At 37.4% G+C, this 27,732-nt stretch overlaps 1 protein-coding gene across 2 annotated transcripts; it reads right to left on the bottom strand.

Annotated features, from left to right (window-relative positions):
* Positions 1–1,608: 1,608 nt before the first annotated feature.
* On the bottom strand, positions 1,609–26,151 carry ccdc50a (coiled-coil domain containing 50a). 2 transcript variants are annotated; one of them, XM_081384962.1, is made up of 12 exons: positions 25,758–26,151; positions 15,315–15,377; positions 12,391–12,520; positions 10,327–10,417; positions 9,969–10,068; positions 7,153–7,980; positions 6,729–6,853; positions 6,602–6,646; positions 6,385–6,489; positions 4,777–4,871; positions 4,585–4,691; positions 1,609–4,497 (listed from the first exon to the last, which is right to left on the bottom strand). In XM_081384962.1, the coding sequence occupies exons 1-12, from the start codon at positions 25,804–25,806 to the stop codon at positions 4,478–4,480; spliced, it is 1,758 nt and encodes a 585-aa protein (XP_081241088.1). In that variant the 5' UTR covers positions 25,807–26,151; the 3' UTR covers positions 1,609–4,477. The 2 variants fall into 2 exon arrangements, with proteins under 2 accessions (XP_081241088.1, XP_081241089.1); XM_081384963.1 differs by lacking the exon at positions 7,153–7,980 and having other exon boundaries at positions 25,758–26,097.
* Positions 26,152–27,732: the final 1,581 nt, after the last annotated feature.

Raw genomic sequence — 27,732 nt, 5'->3', positions numbered from 1 at the left:
CTTCCAAAAATACAACAAACTGTAAGGGAGACAAAAACTTTTACCTCGCGATTCATGGCTCTGTAATAGTCAAATTTATCGTATGTTCAAATGAAAAAATTTATACTAAATGCATATCGAAAATGTATGTTCTAGGCCTATAAATGTGTGCAAATTATTTATATCATATTTATCAATCATTTTAATTTGATCAGTTCAGTTAGCTTTGTTGTATTTCACTGAATTTGTCATAAATCCCTTTTAAAGTAGCCTACAGATATTCCATATAACCCTCTAACGTTAGTTAATATGAGGTAGGCTATAAAAAAACGGAATATGATTATTCCGCACAATATTGGGGACATTTTTCAAATACGTTTTACTGTAACTTAGATGAATTATCGTCGTCACACTGGAGAAAACCGCTGTCCCTCCTTAAAATATCATTGATTTTCAAAGATAATTTTCTGCTAAGCTACTGTAGGCTATTGCACACGTTTGGGTCACATGATATTGGCAAACCCAACGGTTGGTTTGCAGTTTAATTTTTTTTTTAAACCCAACAGTTGGGTTTGTCCATATTTGACCCAAACATGGGTTGAAACAACCCAGCATTTTTATAGCGTTAGCTCCGTAGCTATATTGAACATGTTGATGAAATGGATAAATGTCAAAAATGAACATTTTTTTTATTTTTATTTCAGATGTTGCATAACACCTGTTTACTTGGAGTTTTTGACCTGCAGTGCACATTGCTAGGAATCGTGGCTGAGATGGAGACCAGGATTTCAGTCATTGTTTCTAGTAGTGGGCGCTGCAGATATTCAGCTTTTTGCCATAAATATCTGTCATATCTACAATCTTAATGAGCTCAATGTCTAATACAATACACGTATGGCACATAAATGGATGTGTACAAGAAACACCTTGGGTTGCCGCTAGATGGCAGTAGACCGCAAGGAAAGTGACAACGGACAACTAGGATCTGCAGTTTCAACATGCAAGTAACCGTGAACATCTTTGGCATGTTGGTGAACCTGCCCTGGAGAGGCACTTGTTTGGCATTTAGACTTCCTCATTCGAGGCCTTTATGCAGAAAATAACCACACCAGAGTTTGATCATGCATTTGATCATTTATAGCGATTCGTTTTAAAGCTTTTCGTAATTTTCCTGTTGTCTTAGGTTGAGTTGTTTGTTAAAGGTCAGTGACAAATAAAGATGATGAATGTTTCTGATGGTTTCAAACTTATTTTTCTACCAAGTTTTAATTTAATGAAAGTGTTGTATCCACAAAGTAACATTTCCTTTCAAAGAATTACATAAAAAATAATTAAAAAATATTCACAAACTGTAGTAGGTCTGTCAGGGTCCTATGATATAATTTCCTGTTCTGTTACTTTTTTTTTTTTTTGCCACATGACAACAAAATGGCTTCTTGGGTAGTGATTATATTATATCTTCTATATCTATATATAACAATTGTAATGCATATCTAGATAGAGGTAAAAAAAAAAAAAAAAAACTATTACTGAATCGACAGGAAGACCTTCTGTCAGGTTATATCCAGGAGATTGCTGTTTATTTGAATCAGATATTGTGGATTTCAAATATTTCATTGACACAAACATACCCTTTAAAAGTAATTTATTTGGTATTTACAGTTGGCCAGTGGAAGCTATGAGAATGTGCAAGATACAAACACTTTCGCCGGTCACAAAACGTTTCCAGCAACAGCCGATTGTAAAAGAAACTGGCATGAACGTCGTCTCAATACATTGATTGAAAACTTCTAAAGTCTGTCACTCAGTCACACACATACACGAACATTTACAATGGCATATCAGGTGCGAAAAGTTCAGTTTTGCAAAAATTTTGTAAACCAGAAGTTTTTTCCCCCAAGAACAAACCGATCACATGACCATCAGATATTGTCAGTTTTACAGCAATACTTTTTTTTTTTAAATCCCTGAATGTTAAACATTTGGCACAGACCAATCCCGCCAATTAGTATGATAATTGTAACATACAATTTTCTTTTCAAATACTACAGCGCACTGCGATGTGCACCATGATATGCGCTAGATTGACACAGCACTGAAAGAGAGATATATATGCACATTCATCACTAAAACACACACATAAAGTGATTCAAAACTGATTCAGTAATACAATTTACAGAAAATTTTCTTAATCGCCTTGTAAGCCTATAGCCGCATGGCAACAAGATATTTTCCCTAAAAGTTGATTGGACACATTTCAGGCCATGCCTTTCATTGGAATGCACCAACACAAACTAGCACATTGTCATTTTCAAGAGCGCAATATGAGAGCGTTCAGCACTAGCGATCGAACACTGGTCTTAAATAGGCACTAATGCGATACAAAAGTAGCTGCTGTCTTAAGTTGTCTCTGTACAGGATGCTACATGTAACCCGCACAAACATATTCCCGTTCCCAAAAGCGAAGCGGAATGTAATCCCTTTAGAACAAATTCATGACAGGAATATGGAATGTAAGCAATAATTCATAAGTAAGGAAAAAAAATGCCCTGATAAAGTGATGTGCATCCAGCAGTTTCCATGAATAGGGTACACAATGGGTCTTTTTCTCTGAAATAAATCCAATGTTCTTAACAGAGAACTATTAGATTTGCTAGATAAAGTATTTTACATGTAGCTACCGTAGTATTTTGTATGATATCACACAACAGCAATAATACTGTTAAACCTATTTGAATAACCAAAAATGCAACATTTCGTCTCAGACTAGCCAGCTCTGAATGATAGATCAATTTAGGCTAAATTTGCAAGTTATTGTATATTCATAGTTTTTTTATTTTCTTTAATAGAAATAAACAATTGCTAAAAAAAAATCAATAACTAAAATAAAACAAATTGTTTTTAAATCATATTTAGACAAGTCCTAAACTGTGATGACGTTTGCTTAAACTGTTAAACAAAAAGTAAGAAAAACAAAGCAAAACTTCTGAAGGTTCATCTTTTCACTGATTATTTGTTGGAAAAAACCCAAACAAAAAACAAAGCAAAGCAAAAATTTTCAGAAGGATAATATTTTCATTAATCCTTTGCTAAAAACAAACCAAACAATAAAAAAAAAAAGCAAAGCAAAACAAAACTTCTGAAGGTTCATCTTTTCACTGATTATTTGTTGGAAAAACCCCAAACAAAAAGCAAAACAAAACTTCTGAAGGTTCATCTTTTCAAAACAAACCAACATTTTTTTTTTTCAAGAGTTTCAAGCCCTATTTTGTACACTATTTGTGGAAAGTGCCAGATAAACGCTGCCGTAGTCACTCGTTTGCTGGTCAGTTTTTATGTCCCTGCTTAAAGTAAGTTTGCCACCAAATGCAAAGCACTGTAAATCCGAACACTGAGATATAGCATGAATTGCATATGATGATGCAAGCAAGAAAACTGTTTACATCTGTGCCAACAGCAATGCTACTACATGCCTTAAAACTTCTATTTTGGATTTTTATTGAATTATAAATAAAAATACATATATATTTATAAAAAAAAATTGAGAATTAGAGATGTGTTTTTGGCCTTTTTTTTTGTTTCCGGACGACAAGATTCATATAGACCCCACGGAGTTCACATTCAGCCAGCATGCATTTGAACACTGGAGCATATTAGCAGGTCCTGAAGACCTATGAAGTAGATAAGATGATCGCTACGGACACTGCAGGAAATATCAGAATAACAAAGGCACCCAAAGGGCTGAGCGTCTCGAACCCTAGCAGTACGTGAGCCCACAGTGTGCATGACGAGTCTCTCACAAATGATTTGGAGGGCAAATGAAGAAGCTTTGACGACCTCACCTTGATATTTGATTGGTTTGAAGACTGAACCTGCTCATCAAGATGTCAAAATGTGTTAGAGCAGGGCTGGAATGAAACAGTTCTCCAGAAATTTGATCACTTCAGTTTATGCCAGTCTCTTGGGATAGATCGGTTGAAAGGGTAAAACAATATAATACGAATAAAAAATAAACTATATCATCTCAAAATAAATCAATAAATATAGAGCACGATTCAAGCATGTTTTCCATTAAATTAAAAAAACAAAAATTCTCTGCTGTATCCTGCAATGCAACATGGAATCAAGACCAGGCTTGAATATAGATGCCGAGAGGGATGAAAAGAAAAGGGATATTTAAAAGAGCTGTGCAGTAGATCCCTTCCTGTCCAGCCATCCACAATAAGACAAGAATATGAGAAGCGAACAGGAACCGTCCCTGTTGCCCAGTAGTTGATAACTCCAGGGTAAAAGACTCATTCACAACACGAAGAGACGACAACGGCTCATCTGATGCGATGAGCCGAGAAACTTGGAGGAAAAATAAAATTAAAGTGTCAGTAGCTTCCGCCGAAAGCCTCATGAACTCAAAGTAGTTTCTGAATCGCTTCCTTCTCTATTGATTCACAAAGTAAAGGGCCGAACGGACTCGTGATTGGGCAGCAGTGGAGGCTCATGGTCACTGTCTGTAGTAGGCACCTAAAAGAGAAGGAGATAAAAATGCACATTTAAAAAAAAAAAATCAAATTTGAAGCGATACCTCTGGTGCATTGGTGCAGTGTGAACCTTTGTACGCCGCTTCTGGTCTTGATGGAGGGCGAGGGGTGTACGGGCTCTCCACATAAGCATAGCTCGGGTTAATGTTCTCATAGTGCTGTGTTGGAGGAGGCGGCCTGGAACAAAGAACCGAGAGGAACATGAGACTCCTGAAGGACTTCTGACAGCGTATGGGTGTTAATGAGGCAGAGATTGTAGTACCTGACAGGTTTGTGGTTCCGCGCTCTCTGGTACTCGTCCTCTCTGCTACGCACCTCTTCTCGCATGCGTGGTCGTACTACTTCTTCTTGCCCTGGCTAATATGACAGAGCAGAGGAGAGAATGTCAGTGGTGTACGCAGGGGTTAAAGCACGAAAAGTGACTAAGACAAGACGATGAGAGACAACACCCACGTTATTAAACGATAACTGTGACTATATCAACACATGCAATATCACTGACGAAAAAAGACGAGACTGAAGTGTTTAAAAAAAACTAAACTTGACCAAAACCACTTGTTTTTGTCGAATGAAGGAGGAGACAACACATTGACTGTTTTTACGAGTGTTCATACTTGCCAGATTTCAATAATTTAAACCCCCAGTCAAAGCTTTCTGTTAAAAGAACACGTTTTCTACCCGGTCTTTTCAATAGTATCTGGCAACCATGCGCGCGCTCTCTCTACACTACTGAAGAACCGCGGGTGATCTGAAAACACAGACAAGTAAGCTGGACTTCAGCGATCTTCATTTGAGATTTTCTACTTAAATGAAAGTATCATGCAGTCGGTCTGTGTTCTGTCACGAGCCGCTTGCGCTGTTTGTGCGACTAAATCTGCAATAAAAATGCAGGCTGATATCAAGCAGTGTTTTTAATGTTGATCATATTACACGAGCAAGAATGCAATGTTTCCTGAATATCCACACGATTTCAAATGTGATATTGATTTTATACAATAGTTCAACAAAAAGAAGGGTAACATTAACCCTTTACCTGTCACCCCCCTTTTTGAGAATGGACATTAAAATGCACTATTCAAGCTTAAATGGTTGTAATTCAAGGATGCTTTGGAGTATAGACCCAAGTTTAGTCTTGTTTTAAAGGGGAAAAATAGCAGATTATGACTGAAGTGAAAGCACTTCAAAAAATTTAAGTATGAACAAGTTATGGAAGTTTAAATTTACATTACATCAAATATTATTTATTTTATATAAAATATATATTTTACAAAATATGTTTTACAAAAAAAATACTATAAAATCAAAGTCATAAATCTAACTAAGTTGTGTTCCAAATTTGAAGTTGATATCACAAAAATTGAAGTTCCCACGAGATTTTGTTTAGGCGTATTACCAAAAATAGCCACCGGGTGTCATTGAATTCCATTGAATTTAACTGTATGTATTCTACCATAAAAAATTAATAAATTTCTGTCCAGATATCACTTCTGTCACAAAATATGGAACCTTGAGACTCAGACCTTTCTGACAATATGTGTTTTGTCAAGATTAGAAAATATTTTGATCATAAATTATGAAACATGATGACGCCTAAAAGGGGAGGAGCCTGATACAATCATTTAGAGTACCGTTTCTATGGTAAAACAAACATTTATTAATCTGCTTTAAATAAAATCTTTTTAAAATTTTTGTCTAAAGCTTCAATAGACCATAGAATAAAAAAAAAAAGCATTGTAATGTTTACAGCGGATGTCATGAGAAATGTCATAGACCGGGAAGATTTTAAAATGAGCGCTTCATTCATAAATCCGTAAGATTCCCTTTATGCTGTGAAAAAACAAACCAGAAGACAGAACACAACGATGCTTACCTTGTATTCTACCTCGGGTCGTCTTCTATCTATCACTTGCTTCTTCTCCTCTTTCGATCTCTTATACTCCCTTTTCTCTTCCTCCAATAGCAGTCGGGCTAATTCCTTAAATTACATTGCAAAACGCACAACATAATTAGGTTTGGAGGTAACAACAACCTCAAATTTGTGTGTGTGTGTGTGTGTGTGTGTGTGGGGTAGAAGAACCATGCTGTACCTCATCTTTAGCAACTTGAGCGGCTCGTTTGTCAATTTGACTAGCCTGTAAAAAAGATATGCAGTTACTTTTTTGGATTACAAATCACCAATAATTAAAAGCACAGAGAAAGATTCACTCAGGGTACCTTAATTTCTTCTTCTTGTAGTCTGCGTGCCACCTCCAAGTCTTTGAGCTCCTGGTCCTGTAGGTCTAAGTTGGCCAATCCATGTGTTGCTTCCTTCATGCCATACTCTCCTCTAACCTTTCGGCCTGCAGGGGGCATTAGAGGATATCAGCACAAAGAAAACACTACAGAACTACACTTTATTTATTCACACAGCAGCTCAAGAAGCCATTTTTATTTTGGGATCGAAAAGGAATGATCAAAAATGCAAGTTTATAGCCACCGTCAAGATTTAGTGCACAAGATTCCCACAAACCACAATCACCAATGCATAGGAAAAAGGAAATCAAGAGGACGCCTTGACAGCACTCCCACCACTCCCACCACCAGATGGCACAGCAAAGTCCAAGAAGGTTCAATCAAACACGTGGACCCAGGTCAATACCTCTCTCTCTGGAGGAAGGGCCAGGGGATGGGCCTCTGAGAGTGGGCTCCTCAAACACCTCATTAGGGCCTGACGGGAGCCTCGGCCTGCTCTTGAGATCCTCCCGCTCCAAGCTGTCTTCTGACAATCCTCTAGTTGGGGTGAGACTGTACTCGTCCAGTTCTTGCTCTCTGCTTTTGTGCCTCTCTCTATTCCCATCTCTGCCTCGTTCTCTTTGTCTGTCTCTGCTAGCATGTCCGTAGCCATTCCTGTCCATCTCCCTGTCCACGTTTCTACCCCCGTCTATCTGCTTGACATCTCCGCTATGCAGTCGGTCTTGACTTCTTGTCAGGTTTCGATCTCTTGGCCTGTCCTTAGATCTCTGTCCATCCCTTTCTCGTTCTCGATCCCTGTTCCTCTCCTTTTCCCAAACCCTATCCTGGCCGGCAGAGTAATCCTTGGGAGGTTTCTCCTTCTGCCGCACCACAGGCTCCAGGTCGTCCCATTGATCCGGCTTCTTTCTTCGACGAGGTTCTTTGTAATCGAGATCGAGGGGTCTGTTTCTCTCTTTCGGGTAATCTTCCGGGTATTTCGGTCTTCGCTCAGGTGAGTGATACTCTGGGATCCTTTCCTTGCTTGGAATCTCCGGATGCCTAGTTCGGACGTGATCAACAGACTCATATTCTGGATCACGACTACGGGGATATATTTTTCTGTCTGGCACGGGAGAGTTGTACGGTGAAAGAATTTGATTGTGGTTGTGATGCTTCTCTTTTCTGTAACCCGGAGAAGTGGAAAGGGGATTCAGCTCTTGCAAGTCTGGCGGACGGTGCGGGAGGCTCCTGGCGGCTGCGTGAAAGCGAGTAAGGGAAAAGGTGGAGTGCAGAACAAGGAGGGAAATAAAACTTAACCTGGTTAGTACACAAGGGTTAGTTCACTCTGGATAATGCAGGATGTAAAATGTTAAATAAAGCTATTGCTGACAAGTAGTACCAAGCCCTTCAAATGAACAGGTTACAGCCAGGGTCCAGAATTAACTATGCCACACTTGCCATAGTCAAGTGATTGGAGAAAGTGCATACGGTAGGTGTTTATAAAAAGGCCCATGTGCATTTTCCTTCAGATTAATGCCAACCAACCAGGACTATGACTTTTTAGACTGCAAATATCTTGTAACCCTCCCAAAAAGATTTCTTTATCACAGATTGACAGGTCAGGGGTTCAGAAACAAGTCTGATCCCCTCCCCAAACATCACTGCAGAAACGCAACACAGGCCTAATTGTTTGCATCCTGGTGTGAGAACAGAGCTTAGCTACGCTGTCACGGTTCAATAGGGAACGAGCTAAATATACTCCTGCACAAAGATGCTGAATCTTTTATGTCGTGCCCTGTAGGCGGGTGCTAATCGGAGCTTATCATAGCAGGGTTCTTATGAACAGAATATCAACAACACGAAGAAATGCAATGCGTGCTGAAGTTTCACCTCTAGGGTTAGGGAGTTTTGGTGAAATGCACTCTTCATTAAGCACCAATGAATAAAAGGTTTGAATGATCGTTTAACGAGGCGAACAGACCCTACGGGTACGATACTGGCAGACCAGCAAGAGGCCATAAACACATCCAAATGATTGCATGAGAGAATGATTACATAACACGTGAAAGCAAACAGTTTGAATGCAAACACTGGCACGCAAGGGCAGCCATGCAGGGCGGGTTGAGTTAACAGATGCAGTGTTGACATGAACAACTTGCATGTCCAGTTTTGTAGCATTAGTCACTAAATGGTTGCCCATTACGAATGCAACATGGTCTGCTGGTGCCGTTTTAGATCTGATGCAAGAAAACCTTCCCACAGATCCCTTATGTTTACTAAACAAAATAAGCCACACACTAACATGCGGTCAAGTTATTTGACATTTTGTTTAACTTCTCAACGAACAGATGAAAGTATCTGGAGTGCTTGGGGCTTGAAATGCATGAAATGTGTTCATTACTGTAATTGCTTCCTACAGCATAAGTACTAGGGTTGGGCCGATAGACGATGCCATCATCCATCGCGATTGGCTGACAGACATCACGATGTTCAGCTGGCATGATTTGTGCAGGAATGTCAAAACTTCAATGTCCTACTTTTGGACATAATTGGTCCTAACTAACAAAACTATATATTTTTTCTAACTTTTTATTGTAAGTATTTTTAGTATTTTATTACACATAAATAATTATGGAGATAAGAGATATTGATTTCAGATTAAACTGTTTTAAAATCGTACCTGTTTGTATCTTATAATCCAACAGTGTACAAAACAATAGTCACTGCATTTGTATGAAGTAAAATTTTTAATGATTTTGTTAAGTGCTCTTTTCATTTTTATTCGTTTTTTTTTTTGTATGAATGGTTTCAATTTATTTTTATTTTATTTTATTTCTTGTTAGTTCACGTTTTCATCTAATATCTATATGTTATTTTAATGAACAAATGTTTTTTATATCTTTAGTTAATCTGCTCAGAACAATAGCTTGGGAGTCTTGACTGGTTCATTGCAAGAAAGAGTGATTTGTTTCTGAATCAAACTTTACTGGTTGTGTTGCATGTTTGCTTTTGTGCGTAACTTATGAAAACATGTTGTCTGTTTTTTGTTTATTGAATTTACTGGCTACCATGAAAAGGCACAGATTTCAAACTCCGTACTGTGGTAAAATATTTGATGCGGAGCAGTAGATTCGGCTAAAACCCTACAAATTCAGTATGTTTACTGATCCGACCACATTTTCTGTTCTCCAAACCTCATCTTTGCCCGACTGCACACCTTCCACCAGGGGGCGCTCTACACACCTTTGTCTTCATAGTACTCCTCTTCAAAGTTTTCTTCCATCTGCTTTTGCCGTTTTCTCTCCTCTTTCATCTCTCGCTCCTGCAGCTTCCGGGCGATGGCCTAGTTGAGCGCATATAAACATTCAAAAGAATGAGTGGAGCGAAACGAGAATAGCAATGATGTAACAGACATGGGTGTGGTTACGTCTATGCCTTACTGATGAATAACACAGAGAATGCGAGTTCTGAAGTGTTACAAACACAATCACGGTGAAGTAACGTGACCGATGTGGGCGTGGCTAAATCAATGCCGTACCGATGACCGACACAACTCGAGTGTGTGAAAGTTGTGAATGGCTGGAAGGCGGCCTGCTCTCACCTCATCTTTCTCTTCCTGCTGCCTCTGTTGTTCAGCCTGCCGGACTAGTTGTTCTTGAATCTCCTGAGCAATCTCATTGTCGATGCGTTCCCTGACAGGACAGAGGGAAAGAAAACACTTGAGTTTTCACACTGTGAGCTTCTCAAATCAGATGCACCAAATACAAAGAAACATGTTACTATTATCTAGAGCTGTCATCGTAATACATTTTCGCTGATTAACTGTCTTAATCAGTACTGTTAAATTGAAAAAAAAAAAAAAAAAGGAGTCATTTATTCACAATAAACTTCACATTTTACGCACCTCAAACTTTTTTTGCACTTTATTTGTGGCTTCTGGACAATAAAATCCTGAGAGCTTTCCGGCCTATTCTCGTGTGTGGATTTTTCTGATATTCACAATAAACTTGGAATCATACAATACTAAAAGCAGTATTATTTTAGTATTATTTATAAACTCTTATAGTATTTATTAATGTTGAATTAGCTTTTAGTTTTCAGTTTAGGTTTTTATTTAGCAATTTTGTTTGTGCTTTTGTCAAGTTTATTAGTTATTTTTTCAAATGCATGTAATTATATATTTTTTTGTTTTAGCAATTTTAGTAATTAAACTTGAATGAAAATATACACCAAGTTTTTCATCTAATATTTATATTTTATTTCAGCTATTTTTAATAGTTTTAGTTAACAATAACAACACTGAATAAAATATAAATTTCCCTTAAGGTTTTGTAAATACTGGTGTCTAACTTCTGGTAAAGATTTACATGAGTTTAGGAGATTAATTCGCAAGTAATCAGTAATGTGATTACCGTTTATAGAGTAATTAGTAAAGCAATCCCATTACAACCTAGTTAACGTAATTAGTTTGACTCAGACACACTGTAGAACTGAAGAACACTATAAGACCTAACACTGTTTCTAAAAGAAGTCTCTTCTGATCACCAAGGCTGCATTTATTGGATTAAAAATAGAATAAAATCAGTGACATTGTGAAATATTATTACTATTTAAATTAACAGTTTTCTATTTGAATATATTATAAAATGTAATTTATTCCTGTGATTCAAAGCTGAATGTTCCGCATCATTACTCCAGTCTGTCACATGATCCTTCAGAAATCAGTCTAACGTGCTGATTTGATGCTCAAGAAACATTTCTGATTATTGTAAATATTAATAGTTGTGCTGCTAAATGTTTTTGTGGAAACCATGATAGTTTTTTTTTCAGGATTCTTGATTAACAGAAAGTTCAAAAGAACAGCATTCATTTGAAATAACATTATAAATGTTTTTACTGTCACTGTTGATCAATTTGATGTCTCTGCTGAATAAAAGTATTAATTTCTTAAAAACTAAAATCTTAATGAGCGTAGATAGTGTATATTTGTAACAAACTGATGGACGACTAAAATTCGTAACAACATCTTCTACTGTAATGTCTGAGCTGTGGAATGAGTCTCCCCTCAGGCTCATCTCTCTCTCTCTCTCTCTCTCTCTCTCTCTCTCTCTCTCTCTCTCTGCCATGCTCAAACTCTGATGATACCATCAGCTCAGAGACCTTGAGACATCGCCCAGCAGGAAGGAACACTTTATCCGAATGTGGCATGAGCACAAGTCAAAACATTTTACAGCGACAGCGTACTACGAGACGACAAGGCCTCCGTGTGCAGACACAAGCTCAAAGCGCAGCAGGAGCCAAACTAAACTCCACATATTATCTGTATAAAGTGGAGACACAACTTTAAACAACATGAGTTATCAACGACTGATAGCACAAGTGCACACACAGGTTTATGTCCATGATGTCATCCACTCCTACTTACAGTACACCCACTTATCTTAACAGACAGCAAAAACAATCTGAAATCAGACGTCTGCTGCCGAGAGTTTGGGAAGGTCTGAGAAAAGAACGACCTTCCTCTCCACATTCTTTCACAAACAGACACAGTACAGTTTGACCTTTAAGCTCTACATGATCCACATCCTTCTGGTCTCGTATAGCTTTATGTCTCACACGGGACGAAGAGGATTAAGTAAGTATAGTGTTTTCAAAGGTCACTCACAGGCGGCGATGTTGTCTCTTGCTCTCGACTTTGGCCCGCAGGTCCTCTTCCTCCTGCAGACGCTTGGCCACCTGCAGGTCCTGCTGCACCAGACGGCTCTTGTGGACGTTAGAGGCCAGGTGGCTCTCGACTGGAAGAGAAGAAGAGGAGAAACCTTTTAGATCATTTAGATGTGACAGACACTAGAGAAGACTCACTTCACACCATGTCTAATGCAAATCAATGACACAAAAGTTTAAGATTTCTTTTGTGTGTGTGAGATGTGAAGGCCAAGTATGGTAACCCATATGCGGAATTTGTCTTCTGCATTTATACCATCCAAGTAAGAGCACACACACACACACACACACACACACACACACACACACATACACACACACACACACACACACACGGAGCAGTGGGCAGCCATTATGCTGTGGCGCCCGGGGAGCGATTGGGGGTTAGGTGCCTTTCTCAAGGGCACCTCAGTCACTTCCAGCTGGTACTGGAATCAACCTGGACTCTCAAACCATTAGGCCACAACTGCCCACCTATCTTGAAATCTGAAGCACATGATTGGTCGAAAAAAGCATTTTCATGCAAGACTGATATTTACAAAAATTTGTAAGAAAAAGTATTTCTTAAATAATAAAATAAAAGAAACACTGAATAATCACTGAATTAGGTTTGAATTTTAAAATTGTATAAAATATTTTATTGCAGTTATAGTAATTTATAATTACTATAATACTATAAGAATTTAGTAATTTAATAAAATCATTATTATCACTGTTTTTATTATTTTAATTATTATTATTATGACTAAACAGAATATGAAGTCAAAATAATTCAATTTATTATTATTCAATTAATTATATATCTTTTATATTAATAATTAAAAAAGCATTTTCACTAAATTACTGTTTAATATTCTGTGTTTAGTCATAATAATGCTCATTTAAAAAAATGATAGCAATAAGTATAATGAATAATTATAATTAAACACTATTCAAATGTAATTGTAATTCAGTGGGGGAAAAGAATGCGGAAACATGAATAATAACAAAATAAAAGATAAATTAGTTTTTGTTGTGCAATTTTTTGAAAACAAACAAACAACTAATTCAGTTAAAAACAACTAATACAAATAATAATAATAAACATGGGTTTTTTTTTTGCGCAATTTTTTTCAAAAATGTATAAAAATGTATGACTGTGGACTGAAAATTAAAAAGACGAAACTTTTAGTGACCATGTTACATGATATATAATAATCTGTCATTGCATATTATACATCTTAACTGAGAGCACATGCTCTGAAATGGCAATTAGAGGGGTCACATCAAACCGGCCCGTTTCAAGGCCGAGTCAATGTGCTGCATCGACACGGCAGTGAATCGTAGACATTGACGCAATTCTAGCTGACACAGTGCATCATCTTCCCAAAGTCTGACTACTTTTTATTGATCCTGTGACTCTGAGCACACGTTATATTTGAGAACGTGTACCAGAAAAAAAAAAATCCATAAATTGAATCATTTATGTGATAGATATAGCTCAAGTCAGTCAAGCCAGCAACATTTTTTTGCGAGGAGCAATTTGAACATTACATTACGAGTCCTTCTCTGGCTTTCATTCAGCTGGGACGGTTTAGCACCATCTGACAGTGCGACTAAACAAAGTTGATGTGTGACACGCAAGCTGATGAAAGGTCAGGCCTGTTGATTTAATGATTTAACACTCCATTACAGTGTTGTTATTGGTAACAAAGTATTAAAACTGTTAATTAAAATGGTGACACTTTACAATAAGGTTCATTTATTAAACATTAGTTCATGTATTTACTAACGCAATACATTTGTTACTGTTTTTGTTAATGTTAGTTAGCCTACATAACGTAAAATACAGCTGTCCATTGTTTGTTCATGTTAGTTCACAGTGCATTAACTAATGTTAACAAGATTTGAATAAAGTATTAGTAAATGTTGAAATTAACATTAACAAAGATTGACAAATGCTGTATAAGTGCAGTTCATTATTAGTTAATGTTAATGTAGTTAACTAATGTTAACTAAATATTAGCTAAAAAAAGTTTTGCTTTAATAACAAGTGAAAATTAAAGAAATTAGATTGAAGTACCAGTAAGATTATTAAAACTTAAAATTAAACCTAAAAATACAAAAATAATGGCTAATAAAAAATATGAAGAAATACTATATAAATAATACTAAAATAACTGCAGCTCTACTGTAGAGAAAATAAAGTCTCATGGTCAGTTTTTTTAGGACTTCTCGTTTGAGATAACACAGAAATATGAATTTGCTTTTCGGAAATGGAAACTTTTTTAATAATTGAATTCCCCAAGAGAGAACTTGTGTTTCTAACACCTGCCCACATAAAGAGGGAGTTTTAAGATCTTTCCAAAACCATACAGTTATTTTACCATATTTTTTGCAGCAACAAACTTTCTAAGATTTTTTTGGTATGACACAGATACCGACTCTTCCTGGAAAGGGAACTTCCTTTTGATTTGAGTGCAATGTTACATCCTTTCACAACAGCACGAGGACTGTGAAGCACAGCTGGAGGATGTCGAATCAGATGCTTTGTCTAACAGCCATCCACATTTTGTCTAGGTCCTTCATTGTGTCCTCAAGAGCTCAGTGAGGCGTTTTCGACTGCATCGTTCTCACACACGAGTGCTAATAAAATACATACAGATGTGATCTCTGGTGAAGGTGTAAAACCTCACATTGCAGCAAAAGGGGAAGCTAAGTTTGGACTTTTCGTTCCACTGTTTAATAAAACCATATAAAAAAAAAAAAAAAAGGCTTTGAATGACTCATTTAGTGTCAACAAACAGCTTCAGGATACCAGGTCATAAGATTCCATGCAATAACATTCATGCATGTTAAAAAAGTACAGGTTATGCAATAACTTACTTTCCTGTTCCTGAAGGTTGTGGGCCAGGCAGTGGTCTTCCAGCACGGCAAAGTCCCGAACCACTGCAGACGGACAAAAAGAGATAGAAATCTGAGTATTTACTGTTAACAAAGAGTTACGTCACAGTTTCAGAACATGCAGGAAGTCCACAATGCAAACCTCAGGATAAAAGCTAAACAAACAAAGTATGAGTTAGTATTGGATTTACACAAAGGTTCAGAAGTTTGGGGAAGAAATTAACAGTTTTATTCAGCAAGGATGCATTCAATTGATCAAAATTGACAGTAAAGACATTTATAATGTTACAAAAGAGTTCTGTTAGAGATGCACTGATACTCAGTTTCTCGATAACCGATCATTCAGACCGAAATCTGCCGATACCGATAGTTAGATTTTCTCAAATTAGAGGTATTGCATCTTTTTCACACAGATGCAATATAACATGTTTTTCTGACCCCTTTTGACAGAGTATAAAATCAGGCCTGATCACTGGCTGTTTTTGACTGATAGTGAATAGAATTGCTTTTTTCGTCCGATACCGATTATTGGCCAATACATCGGTGCATCCCTAATTTCGATTTCAAATAAATGCTGTGCTTGAACTTTCTATTCTTCAAACAATCCTGAAAAAATATATTAAATATTAAAGCCGATAAATGTATTTCCTTCAGCTGAGAAACTTCAGATGCGCACTGTTCGCCATGATGGTTTTGAATTGCTTGAAATATGATTGGAATAACTTACAGTTAAGTGCAACATGTGCAGTGCAAGTCTGTCACATAAGCTGCATAAAAATATAATGAGAACATTATAATTGTGTGCATGTGACATGGCTTTTAATGGTGAGAATTTTGTTTTTGTAATCAGGCTCCCAAAAATTATCAAAAATTTTTTATTTAGAGTTATCGGCTTTCAAAAATAAAGAATGATCACTTTTGGGCCAAAATTTTCATATCGGTGCACCCTTAATTTTATGTTATTTTAAAGGGGGGGTGAAATGCTATTTCATGCATACTGAGTTTTTTACACTGTTAAAGAGTTGGATTCCCATGCTAAACATGGACAAAGTTTCAAAAATTTAATTGTACGTTTGAAGGAGTATTTCTGTGGCAAAAATTGTCCTTCCGGTTTGTCACAAGTTTCGGAAAGTTTTTTTCGAGTATGGGTCTGTGTGAAGTCAGATGTAACGGAATTTCCTAATATGGGTCCTAAGGACACTTCTCCGGTAAGCACGCGCACTCATAGACCAGAGCAAGAGAGTGAAAGCAGTAGCAGCTACACCATCAAAGCGCTCTGCCCGGCTTTTGGGAAGTCAATGTCACCAAAGAAGTGTGTTTTTGGTTGCCAGGGCAAGACAACCCTGCACAGATTCCCAAAGAACCCAGCGTTAAGGCACCCGTGGATGGAGTTTGTTTTCCTGAGCATAAACGGAGTTGTGTAAGACTGTTTGTTCCCTGCATTTCGACGATGATTGTTTTATAAACAAAGCCCAGATCGACGGATTTGCAGATCGTCTAATGCTTAAGGATCGAGCAGTCGCAATGATAAAGGTTCGCGGTCGTGGATTTGAACCTGGCGGTGAGTAAAACTGCGTCAAATGTCTCTGTGTGTTGTTAGCTCGGCGCGTCAGCACAGCTTTAGCTCCGCCCACACGGCACGCCTCCAGACGCTCGTTTTTTTCCAGAAAGACTCGGTACAGCCTATCTTTCTTTTATAAATAAAATAAAGCTAAAGACTTTTTGGAGATATGAAGGATGCAATACTACTATATAGGTACTCAAGATTAACAGGAGATTGAGTGAAAAATAAGCATTTCACCCCCCCTTTAACTGTATTTTTGATGAAATAAATGTAGCCTTAGTGCGCATAAAGGCTGTGACACACGCGGTAACTCGTACGCTAAACTGAACAGCCAATCATAGTCTCTGTCTCACAAACGGCCCCAACATCGATTCAAAGAGCTGAATCGGTCGAACTGTGTCATAGATGGGGGCCTGACTAGAGCTAACATGTGGAAGACACAGCAGAAACCAGCCCGACAGACACTCGCCGACGGCCCAACGGCCAGCCATCGGCCCTAAAGACTTCTTTCAAAAACATTTTTAAAAAATCGTACAGACCTCAAACATTTAAATGGTGGTGTATATTTCAAATACATTTATTCATTGATTATTAATTCCATAAGAGCAGTGAAGGCTATATTCATAGCAAAAATAAAAACAAAATCATTCAATAGAAACTAGCCTATATAGAATCATGTACAGTTTAATATATTACTGTATTATTTGAGGGGTCTATATTTGTCTAAAACTGCAGGGCAACACACCATTAACACATCAGTTATAAATATCTTGCGAAACTGAAACCACGTCTTCCACATCCGCCCTATAACATGCTCTTATCTGCCTTTTTTATGTCTTATCCAGGCCTGATTCTGCACCTGGCAGCCTCCCGGCTACTGAGACACGTTTCATAACACAGGTGCAGGAGCGAAGAAATCGTGTACTTAATTTGTGACTGGAAAAAACCCTCCCTCTAGCCACTGATACACGCTCTGATAACCCGAATCAGATAAAAGCAACTTTTGCATTTCAGTCTGCAAGAAAAACTGCATTACTGTTTCAGGGAATAATATAACCAAACACACGCACCCAGTTTCACTCCATAATCAGACTGTGTGCTACAGTTGTGAGTGAATTTAGCGACAGGTTTAATATTGATGTGAAAAACAATTTGCACAATACTAATTTACCTAGCAATTTTCACATCAGTCTGTGTTTGTTCGCTTAGCTTGAGCGAGACATGTAAAGACTAGAGGATAAGATAAAGCCATTGCCGCAGATTTGTGATTAAAGACGTCGTCCATCTGCTGCTGATTAACAACTTCAGTGTTTTTTTCCAGGACAAAAAAAGCTGCGGAACTGAGACTATAGGATATTCATATCGCTAAATGAGGAACCAATACCAAAATGTACATTTCACAAACTATCCTTTCTACTCTACTGGTTGGTGAAGCACTATTATGGCATCTTAATGCCCTATATAACGGCTGAGTAACATTGGGCAGAAAGAACCAAGAAAGACAACAAGCGTCTTGGTGCTGACTGTGCATCTACTATGGGCTTCATCGCCATTTGCATGGAGACTATTTAAAGGTTTTTATTCTGTCATTAGTTAAAAGTAACAACTTCTGTACCAAGTCGGACCGGTCCACTGATAGACGCCTGCTTTCAAATGCTCCCGTCTGTATCTGTGTAAGCGCTCAGTCATCCATTCGGTCATAAAGAGCGACACTGATGTATATTTACAACATGATTTTGAAGTGATGATCATTGTAGCCAAACACAGACATATCCGATGAGCGAAGTGAGTACAATGGGCAATCAGAGGCGTTTACGATTCCGTTCAACAGTGCTCAAAGAGTCACATTTTTTCAATTTCAGTACCGAAGTAGCTACTTTTTGACGAGTCTAGTCATCATTTACTCACCCTCACGTCGTTCCAAACCCGTAAGACCTTCGTTTATCTTTGAAACACAAATGAAGATATTTTAAATTAAATTTATGTTCCTCCATTGGCAGTCCACACAACTACCACTTTGACACTTCAAAAAGTTCATAAAGAGGTCGTAAAACTAATCCATATAAATCAAGCGATTTAGTCCAATTACACTGAAGAGATATGATTGCTTAATATGATCTAATGATGAGGCTTTTTTCACATTTAAACATTCATCAACACATTAGCTGTGGTAAACGGAAGCTCAAGCAAGTAGTCTAAGTTCGCTTGATGTGCGAGAACCAATGAGGTTAATTCTCTCATGTTACGCAGCACGTTTGAGCTTCCGCAAAAAAACAATGAGGTTCATTCTTGAGATTCTTCCAGACAGGACTTAAACGCACATGCAAATGATAAATGTTCACTCTATGATGTTAATCTTTGCAATTAATCTGTGAATCAGGATCAACTACGATCCCTATACTTGATATCACACATCCTGCGATGTGACTATCGTTATATCGCGCAGCCTTACAATGAGGTTCGTTCACGTGTTACGCAGCACGTTTGAGCTTCAGCAAGAGCCAATGAGGATTGTTCTTGCGCGTCAAGAAAGAACAGTTGAGCTTCTGTTTGTTTGCTGATCAACGTATAGGCTTACATGCGAGTAAAGCCTATATTCAATTTGTTTATGATATAAAGCGATCGAGTCTCTTCAGAAAATTTGCACTAAACCGCTCAATTCATATTAGTTTTACAATCTCTTTACTTTTTAAGGCGTCAAAGTGGTAGTTGCGTGGATTTTTTTTTCTAATTTTTGAAAGAGTTTTAATGGCCAATTTGCTGAACCTGTGCTGGAAACCCTTCACTGGAATCTTTCTCAGGTTATCTGTGGTTTACCGTTATGAGAAAACTGGAGCAGTTGATGCAGTTAAAAACAACTGGGTAAACCAATATGTATTGGCCAAGTTGATTAATCAGACAATTTTTGGACAATGAGATAAACTGAGGAAAAACATTTTGCTTTCAATATTTTCACTGACCGACTGAATGAATGTATAAACATTTTAATAATAAATATACACTACTACCGTTCAAAAGTTTGTGAAATTAGTTTCTTATGCTCATCAAGACTGCATTTATTTGATAAAAAAATACAGTAAAAACAGTAATATTGTAAAAATAAATGTTTTCAATTAGAAAACATTTTAAAATGTAATTTATTCCTGTGATCAGCATGATTACTCCAGTCTTCAGTGTCACATGATCCTTTAGAAATCATTTTAATATACTGATTTGCTGCTCAAGAAACATTTCTTATTAAAGGAACACTCCACCGTTTTTTGAAATAGGGCTTATTCACTTTCTTTCCTACATTTAGATAGGTGGGCAAATGCATTTTTGTCTCAGTGCACGCATTGTTTTAGTTTGACGGTCGGCGCTAGCTTAGCTTAGCACAATGAATGGAATCCTTTGTTGCCAGCTAGCATGTCCTGAGTAAAAGTGATATATATATATAAAAAAAACACCTAATTACTTCTTGTGGCCTGCGTATTCACAAGTATAAATAGTGATGCAGATTAACACTAGGCGATTTCCTAGGCAGATACTGACTTATATATTAAGGACTATATTAGGGGGAAGCACAGGCGAAGCACTGCTACTTGGGCGTGATATCTCTGCGCCCAAGTAGCAGTGCTTCGCCTGTGCTTCCCCCTAATATAGTCCCAAGTCAATATCTGCCTAGGAAATCGCCTAGTGTTAATCTGCATCGCTATTTGTACTTGTTGTGAATACGCAGGCCACAAGAATTAATTAGGTGGTTTTTTTTATTTTTTTATATCACTTTTACTCAGGACATGCTAGCTGGCAACAAAGGATTCCATTCATTATGCTAAGCTAAGCTAGCGCCGACCCTGTCAAACTAAAACAATGCATGCACTGAGACAAAAATGCATTTGCCCACCTATTTAAATGTAGGAAAGAAGGTGAATAAGCCCTATTTCAAAAAACGGTGGAGTGTTCCTTTAACATCAATGTAGAAAACCTGTTTTGCTTAATATTTTGTGAACACCGTTTACACCGTTCACCATTACATTTTTAAGATTCTTTGAAGTGTAAAAAGTTCAAAAGAACAGGATTTATTTTGAATAGAAATCTTTTTTAACATTATAAACGTCTTAACCATCACATTTGATCAATTTATCGCATCCTTGCTGAATTAAAGTATCAATTTCTATCCACCCCCAAAAATCTATATCTCTTACCAAAAAAACCCTAACTTCTAGGGCTGTCAACTTTAGTCGTTTAGTCGACTAATCGGTCGATGCCGTCTTGGTCAGTCGCATAATTTTTTTTTTTTTTCACCAATAAAGAAATTTTCATTGATTTACTCCTTGATATTTATTCCTTTTATAAGCAGTTATATATTACTGTATTCTAAATATAATTAGCCTATGTTTTATCCCAACTTTAAATGCTTTAATTTAGGCTATTTTGTAACAGAGCCACAGTTTAGTGCACCACGTAGAACACTCGGGAACCGCACCTGTGGCTGGCTGCACTGCTGCTTCGCGCTCAGTAATTAATATAGGTAGTAATCTCTATGTGTCTGTCTGTCCGTTTGCATTTTGATTATTTCGAGAACCTTTCATCCAATCGACTTCACAGGGGAGTGCAGTGTCGCATTTGGTGCAATCTAGACAGACATGCGAGACGCGACACGTTCAGAATTAATAGTAAACTACAGAACAGCGCGAGCGGGAAGCAGAGCACCTCGAGCAGGGCTTAGGCTATATTCTCCGAGAACGGACACTGCACTAGTGATATAAAACGCACACAGTCTGTTAACTTAAGCAATACTTTTAAGGTAGTCAAATTTTTTCTGACTAACAAATTACTGACACAGTAAAGGGTAGATTTAAATAAAGAAAAACGAAACTTAAAGAAGAAAAACTAAATTTAAATAAAGAAACAAAAAACTAAATTTAAATACAGAAAAAATGAAATTTAAATAAAGAAAAAAACGAAATTTAAATAAAGAAAAACGAAATTAAGTTAGCCTAAATTAAAAACGAGATTAATTTAGATTGATAATAACGGGTAAAAAGTCTAATACATTTTGTTTCTATTATTCTATTTTCCACAATGTCAAAGCAACAGCAGCAATACAAGCTCAGGCATGCACTTCGGTCCATACAAACTCCGCTGTTCTGCGCTCTAGCCAGAGAACACTCCCGTTGCTGGAACACTTTTAGGCTATGTTCACACTTAGCGTCTTTTTTCAAACTGCCAGCGTCTGTTCTACATTATAACCCTATGGAGTAAACCGTTTTTTCAAAAAAGTCCTGAGCGCTTTTTTAGACGCCACCGCCGGCGTCTTTTTCTGCAGCTCAGAGCGTCTTTTTAAGTTGAAAAAAGTTCAACTTTTCTGAAAAGAACGCCCTACGTCAAGCGCCTTTTTGACAGCTGACCAATGACAAGCGAGTAGCGAGACCTGTCGTTTCCATAACAACAAGAACAACAAGAAGTTTACAGTTACAGTTTAACAGTTTCCTTCCCCGTATAATGTCGTGCACCCACAAATGTCTTTGTGAACCGACATTCTCCTCCCCGTTAACTTCAAAAGCCAACGCAAGAGCCAACTTTCTCTTTCTTGACATTTTTTGCATCACACAGCACTAGGCTACTGTTGCAGCTGTTGTTATAGCAACAAAAGACGCGCTCGGCTGCTATTTGTAACCGAACGCTGCCAGCGTTTTTTTTTTGCTAAAAAACGCCGTTGTCAACTTTTTCTTGTCAAAAAAGACGCTAAGTGTGAACATAGCCTTAGGCGTCGGTTCTATTTCTAGCATGCAAGTGTTTTCCACGTGGCTCAAGCCGCGCCTGAGACGCGTGTCTCACGCAAGCAGTGTGCAAACTCCAACCTATTAACATGGGAGCCGAAATGAAAACAGACACCCAACGCAGCTGAGACTCTCACGCCAGCAGTGTGTCGCCGGCCTTATTCAAGCGCGAATGAGAACAGTTTCGCGGGGGATCCCAGGTGTCAATAAAAAAAATAAAAAAAAAATAAAAAATGTTTTTTCGTTGTTGTTTTATAAACGCTGTATGTCAATTGTTTAATAAATGTTCAATCAAAATGCAAAACATCGCGTTTTTTTTTTTTTTTTTTTAGTCGACTAATCGTTGTGCAGGACAGGACTTTGGTCGACTAGCTAAGCATTTCTTTGGTTGACTACAGCCCTACTAGCTTCCACTTCAAAATAAACTGTATGCAAAATAGTTAATAAATGGGAGCATGTGACACCTTACTAGAGCATGCAATACAGCCTAAAGCGACACAAACAATATGACATCAATTAAAATGTCTGATTAATTAAGAATGATGATACTCAAGGCACTACTAAGCACCAGCTGAGCAGCGACTGGCAAACAAGAAACCACTAGGAAGGAAGCTACACAAGGAAAAGCTGAAAGCTACCCAAAGCAAACATGAAACCAATGCTGAACGCATCCCATGAGATCTTAGCAAGGCAGCAAAACCAGCACAATTTTTAAGCCTGCAAGTTTTCCAGACAAACATCCCCAAAATTGCCTCTATGAGCAAAAAGCAGCTGCAACACAACAAAATGCTGAATCCACACGCACGGAACAACTGAAAACAGAAAGCTACAAGGACATTCTTCAAGGAAAAACAAACAGAAACCCATGAGTGAGAAATGTCGTTCGTCTTCAAATATCCAAATCAACATTTGCATAAACTTGCACACACTTTTACGCAGCTCGACTCTGCTCGAGCAGTACTAAATACTATGACATTGTGAAATTATTCTAAATTATCTTTTTTTTAAGATAATATAATACAATAAATCAAAACAAATGAGAAAACACATTTTCACTAGTCTTTCAATAGACTTTTGGGGTTCTAGATGTATAAATAGGCTCAATGATTCACAACGCTGCCACATCTTGTGACCAATGGATTTCATACATGTGCAAAGAGTCTAATGGCCACTTTCCACGAATATGGGACACTTTGGTGTCTAATGGCCTTTTTTTTTTTTTAAGCATTAGAGACACAACGTCATGTTGTTTAAAGAGTAGTTCGTTCTACTCCTCAGCTGTCTCAGAGTGAAAATAATTGAAATTAAATAAACTAGAGACAAACACTTGGTCCTTAATTAACTAGATTTATTGATTTTTGAATTTCAGCTTCATACCAATAACTAAATCTGAATGAAAAGTAGTTTGTTTTAAGCATATCAAATGTCTGAAAATGGTGAATTTGGCATGTCCCACCTGAAGGCAGTCACATTAGTGAAACATTTGTGGGAAAAGAAGATCCATTGTCTATTATCCATAAGATAACAATGAATAAAGAGCCGCTTACTCAAAGGTCACTTCCAGACTGAGCAGCTATTTATTGGCCAAGTTTGTGTTCAAAGTAGGTATGCACTGATACCACTTTTTCCAGAACGAGTCTGAAACCGACCGATACTTAGATTTTTTAGCACTTGTCGATACAGAGTACCGATACCTGTATTTCAAATGCATAAAAATTAACCCACCATTCAACCAATTTGCCAGGCCCGAATTGCCGCTAATGCGGATTAGAAGCATTGCATTCAAACATGAATTGCATTCATAAGCAAATTAAAAGTGAGGTGGAAAAGAGGGAAAAACTATCTAATGAGTATGAGTACAAGAGCGTAGTATCGGGCCTGACCCCGTTCCTGGTATCAGTGCATCCCTAAAAGTTTAACAAACTAGACTGGTCTTCTAGACAACAAACTAGTCTAAACTTAAACTGTGAAGATATTAAAAATCACCACAGGGAAATGATTTGACAAGCAAATTTCCAGATTGTACATATTTCTATTGAAATGACTGCATTTAGCCATTTGAATTTCACCTTATAAGTATAAATGTGACCACAACTTTAACCTCTTTTAATGCATTTAGGGTAAAATTATTTATTTCAAATGAAATTAATAATTAGAAACCAACATTTGGTCCCAAATTGCTTACAAATACTAGGGGGCCAATATTTGGATTTCGGTTTCAGACCAATAACTGAATCTGAATGAAAATTAATTTGTTTTAAATTGTGAATTTGGCCTGTCCCTGACCCTTCTCGACCATATTTCAGTTTAAATCATTTATTTTATATGAATCAAATAAAAAGGAAGTTTAGAAAACAACATTCTGTCTCCAATTACTATAACTACTTATTGCACTTTTTAGACCAATAATTGACTCTGAACCTCAGATAATAGACTATCACGCACAGGATTTGGGGGCAGAAATGACAAGGTCTGTAAATACTGACACATTAATCCTCCCTAAGCATCAAATGAGGTTAAAATTAGTGGGTTGAAATCCTGCAAAGCAAGCTTTTCCTTTAATAAGATGATCAGCCACCAACAGCTTGTGTTGCACCACAGTCATCTTCAGTATGCAGAAGATTTCATGCTGAATCTCAACACATGTGCCAGAATTCACACTGCTATCCGCCAATACACACCACACCAACTAAAGCTACTGTTAGCCATTCTACGCCATATATTATATGATATTTAAGGCAAAACAGGCCAGAAATCAATCGGTTTCTCTTTCTATATTAGATATTTTAATAACGGCGTGACGACTCAGTAACGTTACGTGTTGACGGAAATATTTCCGTACATGTTATAATAGATGACCAATTTACTGAGCCATTCATATTTCAACACAGTGTAATCATATTTAACGTTTTGAATCATCTGACAGGACTCAACGACCATCTCTGAATGAAGCTCGCGCTCGTGTCGTGCGTTTAGGTTTAACGTTAAATGCGTTTCTCTCTGCGCGAGACAAGCGCGTGCCATTCGCCTGTTTATTTGAACGCAAACACACAATGTCTCGGCACGCGCACCCTCCTCATCTTCTTCATCTTCACTCACCCTCTTTTACGCCAGGCAGGTTGTTCTTATCAATACTGAAATCAGCCATGTCGTCGGCGCTTAATGTTTCTCTGGGGTTCTGAAGGTTATTGTTTGACAGACTGGTGGCGGTTTCCGTCAGATTGATAAATAAATCCGATCGATGTCTTCGGTAATGTGTCGCTCTGATTGGTTTATGTGGCCAAGCGATGTTTCTTGTCCGTCCGTCCGTCCCTCCCTCTCTCCCTCTCTCTCTCTCTCTCTCTCTCTCTCTCTCTCTACCCACAGCAGATGAGCTCACCCGCGCACACACGAAACTGGGAAAAAGCTGAGCAATGTGTGTTGTGTTTGCTACGGATAGCAGGGCGGGACATGCCACGCAAGCACGCGCTTACATTCTGACACGCAGGGAAGCGCGCGCGCGTACGCGAGCAAACAAACGCGAACGCACCCACTGAACTTGCGCAGTCCTCGAGTTCTTTCAGTTCTCATGTCAGAAGAACTATATGAAATTATTGTTTTAAAAAAAGCTATCTATATTTATTTAGGTTTAATATCGGTAAATATTTCACATTTCAAGATGTTTAAACTATAATAATCTTGTTGTATGAGTAATACAGACCAACATTTTATATCAAAACAAACACACACACACTATATATATATATGGGACATTCTACCAGAAACGTACATTGTCTGTCCTTGAATTGTTACAGTGAATAAAAAAGTATTTCATCCAAAAATGTCTAAAACTGGCTCATAGTTGATTTCTGTGAGTTGTTCTGTAAAGGAATATATCATTCATTAGGTTCTCAGATATTTTTTTCTTTATTAAAAACACTTTTGAAAATTACAAATCCTGTCCATGCCCTTGTCCTCAGCCAAATTGGAGCTACAGCTTTCATAGTTTTGTTATGCTAAAACTGTTATTTAGAAAAAAAAAAAAAAGAAAAAAACTCATCAATAACAAGTTTAAGCTGTTATCATTCACATCAACTGATCAAAAACATAAAATTATATATAAATTCTACAAATAAATTCTATTTTACAACTGTCCCCATGTTTTGGTCAGTCCTGTCACGTTTACATAAAACTCTACATAAAATGTGTGAAATACGCCTTTAAGGGTATCACTCAGAGGAAGTGACATCATTTGACCCAGGTGAAGCTTACATTGATTAAGGCTGAATTCTTTCATTGAATTGTATGATTTTAAACTTGTTTTTGTATGTTTTTTTTTAGGAAGACGAGCTAAAGGGTCAGGCCCTGTCACGGTTAAACATTCCAGAAAATAATGAAAATGTTTTAAATCCAAAACATGTCTAAAAAGGTTATTGAAATTCCTTGCTTGCATGTTAACAGTTTTTATGCTAGCATGCTAGCAGGCTGAGTAATGGCAGTTTAAAATGGCCAACCGTCAGGCCCTGTCACATCAGGCCCTGTCACATTCCTGTGTGACACGGCCTTACAAATTAATGTTATTGTTCTTTTTTATTACATTTATTGCATATGTTATGTATTTAACACATGTAATAGTAAAATGAAGGCCAAGGTGCTTGATTTTTATACAACTGTGGCCATGGAAGCGATTTAAACACCTGAATGCAATTATTTGGAGGGCTGTCCCAATACCCAATACTAGTCTAATATTACTTTAACATTAAAATTATAATAATAATTTAAAAAAGAAATGCCAATCAAAACTTAAATAAAGAACACAAAACATAGGTGGGGGTATATATCCACTACTATGTTTTTATAAAAATCTCCTATGTAAAGGTAGTTATTTTACAACTATATGAGTGCCTGGTGGGTATTCTGTGATTTTGTGTACTACAGTTGACCGAAAAGTTACTTATATTTCTTAAAGGAATTATAAAACCATGTTAGATACAATCAGGGACATGTGATCAATAAGAAAATGCTATCTGTATCAAAGAAATTCATTAGGAAACCATTCTTACATATACAAATTTGTCTGTGACAGGGCCTGACA

Source organism: Scardinius erythrophthalmus (assembly GCF_964197995.2).
Source record: "Scardinius erythrophthalmus genome assembly, chromosome: 14".
Taxonomy (NCBI): Eukaryota; Metazoa; Chordata; class Actinopteri; order Cypriniformes; family Leuciscidae; genus Scardinius; species Scardinius erythrophthalmus.
Note: the sequence above shows the minus strand (reverse complement) of the source record. Positions and strands in the feature narration are given on the sequence as shown.